Raw genomic sequence first — 13,648 nt, forward strand, 5'->3', positions numbered from 1 at the left:
CAAAAAAAAATAGTTACGATGTACAATTACATTTTGTACTAAACTCGAGTAATGAAAAGTCTCCACAAAATGACACATTTCACACGAGTAAATGTTAACAGGAAGCATTTAAGACTGCACTGTCATTCAATGTAATACTCGTCGTTGTCAATCAATACATGAACTGTGACTTTTCTATTAATGGCTCGACATACGTACATTGAAAGCGATTACCATCAGGATCTGTCCAGAAATCAATAAATGTGTGATGACTGACACTCAATCTGTTGGAGTATTAAGAAACTGTTTGGAGGCAGGGCTGATCTCACGCACACGCACACGCACACACATGTTTATTTACCTTGCTGGCCGCGGGGGAGTCGAAGTTGCGTCAGAGCTCAATGTCCCAGAGGCGTGCTAAGGCCCAGCAGGGGGACTTCATGTGTCACCGCATCTTTGGCAACCTCACGACAACAACCCTTGTCATGATGACTCACAACCTAAAAAAGATGACTCGAGCAACAATACACACACACACGCGCACACTAAAAAAACTCTTCAGGCTTCCCCATATGCAAGGGCATTACAGAAAGTACAGTGGTGTCTTAAATTAGAAATGGAATTTGTTCTGTGACCATGCTTGTAATGCAAAACAATTTCCCAATTAAAATGAATCCAAATGCCATTGATCCATTGCAGCTTCACACGATGCTTCTTTTGGTGTGTGTGTGTTTTCTGGCCACCGGGGGGCAGGATACAGACAGACGTTTATGTCGGCAACGGTCACAAGTGACGAAGTTGCGGTCGTATTAGCGTGTCTATGGAGTTTTGCATTGTCTGTTAGCATTAAGCTAGCGCCAGCTAAACCAAAATAAAGTAGGTTGTTTTACACATACGCAGCCTTTCATTCTATAGATTCTTATTTTCAAAGAATTGTTCATTATCTGTCAAACTGTTGCCTGCTGTCAAGTAAAGTGAGTTTGCTGCCAAAAGGAAAAAAAAATATTGGTCAGGTCTAGCTCAATAGCATGGGCAAGTATCACCATCAAGTATCAGTATTGGGTTGATATCGGCCTTACTTTGATTTGAATGAAACTAACATGCTCATTTTTGGAATGTGGGAGGAAGTGGGGGTGCCTGGTGGACTCGCTGTCTTTAAAAGCCAAAGACCAGGTGCAAAACCTTAGGGTGCTGATTGGTCCAGACTGCAATTTAAGCTGTCATATCAACACAAACACGAAGATTACAGCTGAAAGAAACCTCATCTCCAAACTGCAGTCTTGCATGCTCCAAGCAGAACAGAAAAAGCTTAGCCATGCTTTTATCTTCAGACTTGATTATGATCATCATTACCTTCCGACCGGACTCCCTCAAAAGAGCATCAAACAGCTGCAGCTCATTCAGAACGCTGCAGCTTGGATTCTTACCAGAACTAAGAGATCAGAACGCTTTATTCCAGTCCTAAAGGGTTTAAACTTGGCGCCCGGTCAGCTGGAGAATAGATTTTGAAATGATGCTACAGGTCTTTAAAAATCATTGAATGGCTTAGGTCCTGAATACATCAAACAAATGCTAATTGCTTTCACATAAACACTTTTTAAGGCACGCTCTCTCATTCGCATGCACGCACACACACACACACACACACACACGCTCTCCCTCCCTTGCACAATATTGCAAAGTTAATGTGGCACATAACACCTGGAGATGTGTTGAGAGCAACACACACCCATGGGCCTTGACACACACACACACAGGCACACACACACGTATGCACGCCCACATCTTCACTCAGCACCCCCTCTTGCCTGGAGCTGTTGTATTGTGTGGCGGAAAAAAAACAAAAAAGCCTGATTACCATTTGCATGACTTGGTGATGCAGCGCGTACGAGCCTCCTAACCGTGGACCGAAGCGGCGTAGACAAGCTATTGTCACGATAAAAGGCCAAGTCAATCAATTTCGCATCAGACGTCTATTTTCGGGGTACATGATTGTGGTGGAGCTAACGCGTATCTCCCGTCATATGTGATCATCAATAATTTGCGTGGAGTGAAATGTCTGTCGGAAAAGGACAACTGTGCTTGAGACTGGGGAGGAATTGATGTCAAGATTGCATGAAGGCCTCAAGATCAATTTCAAGACAACTTGGGACAGATTGAGTGAGGCGATTTTTCATCCATACATATTGAGACGAACAATTTCCAAATTCAAATAAAAAGACCACATAGGTGAGGATTGTTAATTCAATTTTGAATCTGATTAAATGCAGCAACACCACACTTTGAGGCAAATTAGTCGACAAGTATGTCTATGTATAGCGTTCTATACCAATCCCCTAAACCAAGTTCCATCAATTGTTTTTCCAATAATAAAATATCCACAAATATTTTTTCCCTTTTTAAAGGTTTTAAATATGGCAAAGGAATACAAACCATTTAAAATAATGTCTATAAAGACAGCAGTATTTTAGTGTGAATTAAATTCATTGAATAGAATCTGGTACTGTTGTCTTCGCTTTAAGTTAGAAAAACAACGCTGCAATGAGCATGCCAGACCAGTTGTTGGCGACGCCACACACTGAACGCGCTTTAACCTGAAAACTGTGTTTCCTTAATGCTATAGCCGACACCTGCACATTCGCAGTTTGGCACCCGTGGATTTGCATTTTTGCGGATCCCCCCCTCCCCCAAATTTCCCAATTTGGGTATTTTTCCTTTTTTCTGGGATTTTTTTTCCCTCGTGCTCCCTAAAATAAAATAAAATAAAAAACATGAATCAAGGGGCCAGTATGCCTCTCAGCCTGTAACCCTGAAAGGCTCATTAACAAATCCAGAGGGTGCATAGCAGTAGAGCGAAGGAAAGAGAGAAGCCCACCCCCCCGCCCACCTCTATAAAAGAACCCAGCCGGACATCCATCCTAATGGGCCCAAGTTCATTCGCAGCCCGGCCGGCTGCAGGTGGAGAAGCCGAGGCGCGTAATTGCTCATTAGAGGGCGACAGGCTGGGGTTGTTGCGCACGCTGGCCCTGTGACAGCGGAGGGAAGGGAGAGCGTGACAGTTGATGGGCGGCGGTACGCAATTGAGAGAATCGACGGTGGGAGTGTGGGAGGGGTGTGAGGCCACAACATTAGGCACACCTGTGCAAACAAGGGGCGCATAGGGTCAGCACAGCTTTTGGGTAGAGGATAAAGAAAGTTGGAGCTTGGACAAGTTTCGGCATCTCATACTTGTACAGAGTATGTGTATGATTAAAAAAAAAAAAAAAGGGTGTGTCGCGATAGTTACCAGAAAGCGTGGATCACAATTGTGAGACAAGATGACACAGTTCAGGAAGTGAATGGTGAACACCATGTAAAAAAAAGTCACTTATGATCAACTCAAGCCATGCAGTGAGTTAGCGTTGCTCACAGCGTTTTTCATAGTTGCTGTAAATTAATGATTATTCTGCCATTAAAAACAATTTTGTAGTCTTGTCAGTGCAAACATATTAGCTTAAAAATCTACTCTGGTGGTTCTTTGCACTAAAATCTTGCTTTTGCGCAGTTGGGTCAGAAACTGGTGTTTTTGGTTCTACTGCTGATTGCACTGGTCAAGAAATATTTACGATGTGGTTTTTAAAATTTTTTTAGTCTGAGATCCAAGTACCTTCTAGATCAGGAGTGGCCAACCAGTCAGAGACTAATAGCCATTTTTTTTTTACTGTGTTACTGCAAAGAGCCACATACTCATGGGCATCCCATCCGCGCACGCACGCACACACGCACACACACACACACGCGCACACATACACACTTTTTTGCCCAAAGAACGACTTTTGAAGCGACCAACCTCCCACAATCCCAACACGCACTTGCAAGCACACACACACACGCACACACGCGCACATACACACACATGCACACACGCACCCAACCATGCGCTCGCGCACATACAGTATGCACGCATGCCATGATGAGCAACAGCCAGAACAGCCTGAACATGAACGAAACCTAAAGACACAAACACACAAATCACCCCCCCCCCTTCCCCATTTCCTCCTCCCACCCCTTGCGGTCGACTTGGGACCAGTCCGCTGGCTCCTGGTCGATTGCGATCGACGTATTGGGCACCCCTGCCTTGACATCAGAGATAATTAGCTGATTAGCTTAGCGTTTAGCACCATTGTTTGCGCATGAGCGGTGATGCAGTCATTTGATTGGTTACCCTCTATGTCAATCAAGTAACGGGATTGATGATAGGCTGCCGTAGTACGGTCTGTGTATTTAGCGCATTTGCTTGAATGGCATTGCCACCGGCAAGGCGTTTTCGACGCTTGTCGTGTGAAAGCCCGGGAGCCGCATTGAACCAGCCAAAGAGCCGCATGCGGCTCGCGAGCCGCGGGTTGGCCACCCCTGTTCTAGATTTTTCTTTGTGCTGATTCAGATTATTTTTTTTTTATCTAGTGTATCAAGTTTGCTGTTGAACAGTGTTATTAAAGAAAGAGATTAAAACATCTCTCTTCTCATGTGGCTCAGCAGGCTCAAGCAAGTGCAGCTGTGTTTTAATGTCGCAGCCTTTACGTGTGTGTGTGTGTGTGTATGTGTTTGTTTTAGATGACGCAAAGCCGGCAAAAACGAGGTCAAGGATATGACTTCATAATAGGTGGCGTGTTATTCATTTCCATCCATACTGTCATTTTGTCTTTATCTCATTCTGCTGAGCATTAGTCCTCCGAGGGCCTATCAATCGGGGGGCTAATGGCTCGTAATTGCCTGCAGACGGCTGCGAACATCACAAGCGGCGAGCTACGAGGGGAAAGGCGATGGGGGTGAGGGAGCGGGAGCGGGAGGGGGAAGTCCTGCACGGGGTCTCCCGCGCAGGCCCATAATCACACCTACAGTAGAAAATTGCTTACGATAGATTAAGCCACCTCCGGGGCGACGTCGGGGTGCGGGTTCAAGCCATTTCCGACTCATTTTGCCTCGGGAAGCTTTTCGAGCGACGCCATGCATGCATTAACGTGATTCCCACGGAGAGACGGGTTCAAACGTAAAGTAAGAAATGACCGAGACGATCCTGCGACGCGCGTTCGCACAATGGCGGCAAAGGGGATGTTCCTCCTGGAGACGAAAATCAATCAATCACGCACGCGAGCGTTTCTGCTTATCGATACGATCCTTGTCGATTTGAATCGAGTGAAGGAACGATACAATCGACAGAATGTATGCTACCGTTGATAATGCGCAGGATGTTTAAATTCTACATAAAGAACACATTCCCCACTCAAGTGTCACGTGGGGATTTCTTTTCATTTGGTTCAATAAAAGTCAAGTACGTGAAGGCAGAGCTATACTCATTTATTTCGTTGTGTAAATGAATACCAAGAAAAGGCTCAAGTGACGTAACACAACACTGAGGTCTCGTTTGGACTTTCACCCCTTTAAATAGAGGCACTCATTCAGAGACAGCCGGTGGAGCGCACACACATACGCGCGCACGCACACACAGTTTGATGACCCCCCTCCCACCCCCACCTGATGGTTTCATCGAGCGCGGGCTAAATGTTTAGGTTGAAAGTTGCAGCAGGTGGAAATTTCCCGTCAGCATCTTGGATTCGACTGGCATGATCGTCACTGACAAAGCTGACATGAACAATCCCTGAAGGTTTGAAAAGATTAGGTAGTAAGAGGGCTTATGATTAACATGACCTTCAACTTGACCTCAAGCAAACTCAGCAATTCTTTTAAGCGAAGAGGGTTTGGTCTTTTTTTCTTTTAGATTGCAGACCAATGATGTCAAAGAGAACACAAATCAGATGAATTGGTCCAAATTTAAATGCACCCATTTAAATGCAGCCATCTTGTCAAATAATCAATACAAATAAATACTGCTTAAAGGGGGGAGGTTTTCTTTCTGAAACTAAGGTGGAATAACAAAAAAATAATAATACTAAGAAATTGCTGAACAGGTATATTTATCATACCTTGATTTTTAAATGTTGGGCCATTCCAACTAATAAAACTGATCACATTTAGTGCCATAGAATCGCTCGATTGTGAAGAAGTCATACAAAAATGAGCTGTTGTGATTTGGGGGTAGATTCCCACGATTTCAACATTTGGAGAAAAAAATAATAATAAGACAAGCCCCAATCAACTAAACAAAACCTTTTTTATGTTGCACACCCCCTGGAGGACACTGGTGCCTCACACCAAAAATCTTTTGAGCAAAAATCTGCTAAAAAGCTCTTGGTTTTCTTCAGCTCCATCTTCACGATGAATGTTGTAATTACAGAGTAGGAGCCAGGGGGGAAGGGAGGGGGGGGGGGTTGCCGGGGGAGGGGGTCTTCTACGCTCCACTTATTACCAGATGTTTTAAAAGGTCACTCCAGTTTACACGCGCGCACACAATAAAGAGTTGGGAGTCTGTTAAGCGCGAGTGAAGCGAGCAAATATTTGGACGGAATGGCAGCAAGACACAGACTGTCGCTTAAGGTGAAGAGGAAGCAGATGGGGGTGGTGGTGGGGGGGTGGGGAGCGGGGTGATTTTTGTTGATAATTTGAGCCTTCAATGTCCCTTTTCTTGGTTGGCACAATTTGTTTTTGTTTTTTTTTGCCCTCTTTGGCTGCTGTGTAGCTCACTTCTTTTTTTGGCTTCATAGCACCGTTTCCACCAAGCAGTACGTAAGATTCCCATTGTCAGAAAAGATTGTTGTTTCAAAAAACGTTTTAATTATTATTATTTTTTGCGGATACCATCGGAACATCCGAGTTGTTTTCATCGACCACGACAAAGGTACGTGATTTGCAGATAGGCAGCTATTTACTCGTTGCCGGTATCGCGTAACCTTTTAGACATGCGTTGCTTGTTTATTATCACTGCCTTTACGGAAGAGCAATATCCTTTTTTTATCGATTAAACGTGATAGATTACTTGCATATCGTGTCCATATTTAAGAAGCTGATGAAAAATTGTGGCGCTTTCCAGCATTGAAGGTGGCCCTCTCGGCTCTAGTCACTGCCCACGATCAGAGTGAGTCATGTTTGAGTAAATGTCAAAAACGGAGGCGAATGCACCATTTCACACCCGGTGCTCTTCCTCCACATACAAAAGCAAAAGAAACCCAATTGTCCAGATACTTTATAGTTAAAAGGGGAAGTCAACCCCGAAATATTCTTGACAGCAATGTGTTTGTGGAATAAGTTAAGCGGCAAAATCCACACGTTTTTGTTGTTTTTTTTAGCCATCCCAAGGGGCAAAAACGATCTTGCCCTTGCTCAGGTAACGTCCAATCACAGCTCACCTCTTTTCTGAAGCTGAGCTACGATCTGTCAAATCCCAGTTTTTCGACTTATTGATGCTAAAAATGTGACTAAAACCTTGGTGAATTTTCAGTGAGCAAAACCATCACGTATGGAGATGACTAAAATGTGACTTATAAGCACCCGAAAATTAAAATGGCTGCCACAAACACCACCGCAAACCATTCGGTTGGTCTCGTTATATCTAACTATTAACGGAACTCTCCGAGAGTCATTCAAAGCAATGTCGTCAAACGTCCATTCCGATTGAAAACTCAGGCCGGAGTGAACCTGCCGCTTGGTGGAAATGCAGCTTGTGGCATCATCAAGGGGGACTAAACGGGTGACTTGAGCGCACCCCCAGCTCACTTCCGCCTACCCTGGAAGCATCGCGACAGAACAACAAAGTTCAGCAAACGTGTTCACGCTTTCCTCTGCTTTGTGGCTGTGTCCGTTAAAGATAGGCAGGCATAGTTGTGTGCTCGACATGCAAGGATAGAGAACATTGCGAAATACATGAAAAACCTACACCGGCACTTCCTGTGTGGAGTTTGGATGCCATCCATCCATCCATTCATTTTCTGGGCCGCCTATTCTTATTAGGTTCAAGGTGGAGCTGGAGACTATCCAGGAATTTGAATTTGGGCAGGAGGCTTGCAGGTTGCCACCATGTTGCGGCGCATAAACCCGCACGCAGTCCGTGTCTTCAAATCGCATGCAAGACGTGGCAAGTCCAGTCAGCAAATGGGGCTGAGGAAGCCTTGCAAAAATCAACTTTATTCTTCCTTAACCATCACGCGATGGTTTTATGGTTGAATAAAAGTGAGAGGGTCACAGTTTTGTTTTTTTTACATAACGTGAGCATAATAGTTTTTCAGCATGCTGTCAAAATATTAATAAAAATAGTAATGTGCTTTCTGAAAACTAGGTTGTTTTTTTTCTCTTCATGCTTGAGTAAATTCATCAAGGTCAAGACCATTTGCAAAAGTTGAATCGAGACAACTACACTCGGTTGAAATTGTTGTTTGTGTGTCTGAAAACATTAAATGTGGCTATTAGGCAAACAATTTGCTTTTATTGTCCTGTCGACTAATCGTTGACTAAGTAAAGATTTGCTTCAATTGACTATTTATTGTGAAGATTTTTTTTTTTGTCAACTCAAACTTTAGCCCAATGAAGCTCCAGCTCATTCCAATGAGGGCAAGTGGTATAGAAAATGGACGGATGGATTTGTATCCAGAGAAAATGGAAATCACCCTCAAAGGCGCACGAGGGGTTCCTGTTCAAAAATATTTCTCTTCTACTAAAGATATGCACACAGAGTTGAAGACAAATGCGTCCTTGTCAGGATGCGAGCCCATTTAAAAGTTCACTCGCTCTGAATGAATTCGATTCCCAGTGTACAGTTTTGACCCGCGCCGGTCAGAGTCTGCAGGAATCCGTGGCGGTTCGCCGCCGACCCCGCTTCAACCCCGCACGACCCACATAAAGCTCATGGAAGAGTGCCAAGGCAGAGGCAGAGGCAGAGGCAGAGGCAGAGGCGCGCTGCAACATGAGGTCACGGCGGGCTGCCAGAATGGTCCGCCCATTGTCCGCTGCGCTTCAAAAGGGGAAAGAGAGGCTTCGCTGACCTCGGGTCTCGTGTGACGCCGCGCCACATGAAAGACTCGGGTGACAAATATCCTCAGCGAGATGGCGACTCCAGAAAAAAAACTCCGGGGATGCAAGACGTGGGCTCTTCCTCAGGACTGTTTCCTGAAGGTGAAAATATCCCGGGATTTGGCGCCTCTTGAGGGCGAGCAGGACGGGGCGGGCGAGGAAGGCAGCGGCGTGGACGTGCCCCCGTAAGGGCAGCACCGCGAGTCCGGGTGCTCGCCCGAACACTCCACGGCGGGAATGTAGCGGCTGTCCCACATGCCCGGCCCGCACAGTTTACACAGGTCATGGAGGCTGCAAGGGATTCTGGGTAGGAGGCGGAATTGGTACAAGAGGCTGCGCGCCTGGAGGGAGGAAGGGGTGGAAACAAGATCAACCCGGAGAGCTTTCAAGCAGTGGATGCAAAGCAGCTTGTTGCGCATTTTCATAACACACACGGCTTTTAATATAATCAATGACCTTGAGGTGAACAAATCTTCAAGGTCATTCTGCTCATTGGCGATGGGGGGGGGGGGGGGGGGAACAGGGATTCAAATGGGAAATAAACAAGAGCAGAACACGCCTGCTAACGCGATGGCTGCTGCATCCATAAACATGAGGACGCAGGCGGCGGCACACTCGCTCCACATAAATCCTCGCTGCTCGCCCTGCCGCACCACAACGAGGCCAGTAAACACATCGCAGCCCGTGCGGGCAGCTTGGGGAGCGCTGCGACAAAGTGCCACAACGCAACAACTCCCTTCATGTCAAACGGCAACATTGAGGAAAACGGACTTGAAAACCATCCAGATGAGCAAATTGACTTGGAATTAGGCAGACAGTGTTTTGGATGTTGCCACGGCAACCCCCGATCACCTATTTTAGTCGTCAGTGAGTCAGGACCGCCTTCAGTTTTTATTTTGGAGTTGACGCTAAGCTGATGAGAGACAAGTCAACGGCTATTCATGGATGATGCCACCCCCTTTTTTTTTTTCCTCTTCAGTTGTCAATTTGATGCCACATCGCGGCCTTGCAGACAGTTGGAGCTTGTAAAATTCTCAACATCACAAATGAAGAGTCTCACCCGGTGACAGTATATTTTAGTGGAATATAATTTGAAAAAAAATCGAGATGGTTGAATGCTTTGCAATACAGTGATCCCTCGCTATTTCGCGGTTCATTTATCATGGATTTTCCCAAACATATTTATAAAAAAAAATTTAAAAATCATATACATGGAGTACAGTACTGTATATGTTGCTCTATGTGACTCGCTGTTGTTTTGCTGACTCTCGCGGACCGTTTGCGGACTTAAAAATTTTTTTTTTTTTAATATGTTAATTGGTCGCTACTTTGCGGATTTTCGTTTATCGCGAGTGGTTTTGGTCCCCATTAACCGCAATAAACGAGGGATTGCTGTAATGTGCCCGCAGTTAAGGTTACGTGGATTGTTACAAGAGTTCTTTAAGTTCCAGCTGTCTGTGAGACCATGAAAGCGTCTGGAACCGTTGTTGAGATCATTTTCATTTCACGCAAATGAAGCAAAACGACAGCATTTGTATTTTGAATTCGGGAGTCATGTGTCAGTTGTTCTTAGAATAAAAGAGACCAAAAATTAGAGAGAGAGAGAGAGGACAGAAAGTGATTATTTTGTAGTGGTCTCACAATTTTTCCAGAGCAGTTTATATATACAGTATACGGTTTAGTGAATTTCATAACAGCCTTATCTTAGGATGTAACATGCTACTAGAGTGGTTTGTATGTATACAGTCAAACCTCGATTTTCGAACGTCTCTGTTCTCGACCAAAAATTTTGAGATTTTTACGCCTCGGATTACAACCGAAAACCTGTTTTCTACCAAATTGAGCAAACCCGAATACGCCACTGGACTCCTCTCGGCTTCCTTACTTCCTAGACTTCCTCGTGTAGCGTTCATTGTGAGCAGACGTGTTTGTTGTGATTGATGCAAATCTGACTGTTTTTATGTTATTTCTGTTTTTATGTATTAGCCCCTAATCATGAGCTAATAAAATAGATTCGGATTTCGAACAAATCGTTTTTTGAACAGCCTTCTGGAACGGATTCTGGTCGAAAACCGAGGTATGACGGTATGTACAGTATATATAAGTATATACTGTATATATGATTCTGCCTCTTGTAAAGTATGTGAGACTTTACAAAGGTTGACCTGGGATCAAAATACATATTCTTCTTTTGCCTTTTAAGAATCCAAGACGGCAAGACAATGCAAGCAGTGCATCGGGGTGGCCGCGAAATGGAAGGCGGCGTGTGTTTTTTGCGTCACCTTGCGTAGCACCAGCTCTCCGTTCATGTGCATAGACAGGTTGCTGAAGTGCAACAGCATTTGGTCGGTGGCCAGCTGCTGATCCGTCACATCCTCGCCGTACAGGACGATGATGGCCACGCACAGGAACAGGTGGAAGTAGTCTGTCTGCAAAAGGGAGATTTGGGGCTCTTCAACACTATTGTTCCTATTATATTCATATCATTTGTTATTTATTGCACTTGAGACCCGCGGCTAACAAAAAAATGCATTAGGATATTGAATTGCTTTATGTAATGTCAGTGTTTAGTGTTCATTTTGCTGATTAATATGAATATTAAAATGTTGAGATAAAAAAAAAAGACCTAAAGCCACAGATAAAATTATGAGTCACTATTTTCTGCTTCTACCCATTTGTATTTTAAAAAAATTTAGAAATTATATTTTAAAAGACGTTGCCTAGTGATTAGCGCGTCATACGGAGGTATGACGCGCTAATGTATGACGGAGGTTCGATTCCAGCTCCGGCCTCCCTGTGTGGAGTTTGCATGTTCTCCCCGGGCCTGCATGGGTTTTTTCTGGGTACTCCAGTTTCCTCCCACATTCCAAAAACATGCATGGGAGGTTAATGGAACACTCTAAATTGTCTCTAGGTGCGAGTGTGAGCGCGGATGGTCGTTCATCTCTGTATGCCCTGCGATTGGCTGGCAACCGGTTCAGGGTGTTGCCCGCCTATTGCCCGAAGACAGCTGGGATAGGCTCCAGCATCCCCCGCGACCCTTGTGAGAATAAAGCGGTTCAGAAAATGGCTGGATTGATATTTTAAAAGAATCATTTGGTAATTAGCAATTTCATTTATTTAGTTAATCGAAATGGTTGTAAGAATCATACTAGTTTATTGAGCTATTATTTCTCCTGGTTGTACAGAATCATTAAAAAAAAAATTAAAATTGAAACATGTAATCAGTGCTTAAAAATAGTTTTCAAACATTTTCATTCATTTCAATTATGAATTATAAATACAGTAATCCCTCGTTTATCGCGGTTAATGGGGACCAAAACCACGCGCAATAAACGAAAATCCGCAAAGTAGCGACCAATTAACATATACTGTACATTAAAAAAAATTTTGCCTCACGTGGGCCATTGCGCTTGAGAAGAGCGCACTAACACACGCGCGCACACACACACACACACACACAGGCCAGCATCCCAGGTGTGCAGCAGACGTGTTTATGATTAGTCAATTAAAGATGATTAGACAATTAAGGATGGAAGAGACCTGCTTTTGTTCTTATAAGCCCCCCTCTCTCTCTCTCAGCCACACAGCCACACAAGCAGGCACACACTAGCAGCATCGTAAACAATACTTAGAAACTGATTAAAGATCAAAGAGTAACCCTCGAGATATATATTTTTTTATCAATGTTTGAAAAAATCCGCGATGCACCCAAGCCGCGATAAACGAACCGCGAAATAGCGAGGGATCACTGTATAAATACACATTCAAGTGCCTATATAGGTAAAAATATCGTGACGATTACACTTCAACATTAAGATGTATAATAATGAAATTTGAAGGGCATATCGTACTGTAGTCTGTGGTCAAGCTTTCAAGTAGACTGCTTGCACCCTCGGCTGACTCAAACAAATCATGCTGAAATACGGTGCTCCTAAACGTGTGTGTGTGTGTGTGTGTGTGTGTGTGTGTGTGTGTGTGTGTGTGTGTGTGTGTGTGTGTGTGTGCATGCACGTTTCTACAGAGAGCGACAGCGACCTGGTAGTGAGCCCAGCAGGCCTCCCACATGCGCAGAGCGTCCGTGTCAGGGAACTCGCGCTTGAAGCAAAGGAGGATCCAGCGGTGGCAGAAGAGCAGCTGGAGGCCGTCCTCGCCCAGCGCCGTAAGGTGCTGGTGGAAATCAGGCAGCATGAGGCGCAGCAGCTCCCGCAGGTACATCTACACACATATGCGCACACCTTACAGCCAGCTTCACATATTGGGGGCAGGGGGGGGGGGGGGGGGGACACCTTTGCAATTTCAATCTACCAACTGCCTCTCCATGTCGTCATCACGCGGCGAGCTGATGAAGATGGTGTTCTCCATGAGGCCCACAAAGCACCAGAAGGTGTCGCTTTCGTCTTGGATCTCGGTCAGGAGCGGGGCCACCAGGTCTGACATGCCCTGGCAGTAACCCATGTCCGGGTTAAACACGGCGTAGTTGAGCAGGATACGCCTAAAAGGGAAAGAACGAAATATCAGCGAGTTTCGTACGGCATTTGTTTTCTTCCATAGAAAACATTACATTTATAATAATAATAATACATTTTATTTATAAGCGCCTTTCAAGACACCCAAGGACACTTTATAATAACAAAAACAATAAAACACAATACGGGTTGAGCAGCGCCAGCCAAACGCGCCAGCGTTCACTCAACCCAGAAGTCAGAAAGAAACCACAAAAACCAAG

At 44.8% G+C, this 13,648-nt stretch overlaps 1 protein-coding gene across 2 annotated transcripts in view; it reads right to left on the reverse strand.

Moving 5' to 3' along the window:
• Window positions 1-5,295: 5,295 nt before the first annotated feature.
• The window catches only part of tbc1d16 (TBC1 domain family, member 16), a 30,761-nt gene continuing 22,408 nt past the window's right edge, over window positions 5,296-13,648 (reverse strand). Inside the window, exons 10-13 of one of the 2 annotated variants that reach the window (XM_086132787.1) lie at window positions 13,228-13,414; window positions 12,958-13,137; window positions 11,202-11,348; window positions 5,296-9,260 (exon numbers count right to left, since the gene is read on the reverse strand). In XM_086132787.1, coding sequence (XP_085988913.1) covers window positions 9,003-9,260; window positions 11,202-11,348; window positions 12,958-13,137; window positions 13,228-13,414 — 772 coding nt within the window. In that variant the 3' untranslated portion in view covers window positions 5,296-9,002. The remainder of the gene's footprint in view (window positions 9,261-11,201; window positions 11,349-12,957; window positions 13,138-13,227; window positions 13,415-13,648) is intronic. The other variant, XR_015103184.1, reaches the window with a different exon arrangement.

This window comes from Hippocampus guttulatus, chromosome 16 (genome assembly GCF_054856545.1).
Source record: "Hippocampus guttulatus isolate MCC_2025c chromosome 16, RoL_Hgut_1.0, whole genome shotgun sequence".
In the NCBI taxonomy this organism is placed as follows: Eukaryota; Metazoa; Chordata; class Actinopteri; order Syngnathiformes; family Syngnathidae; genus Hippocampus; species Hippocampus guttulatus.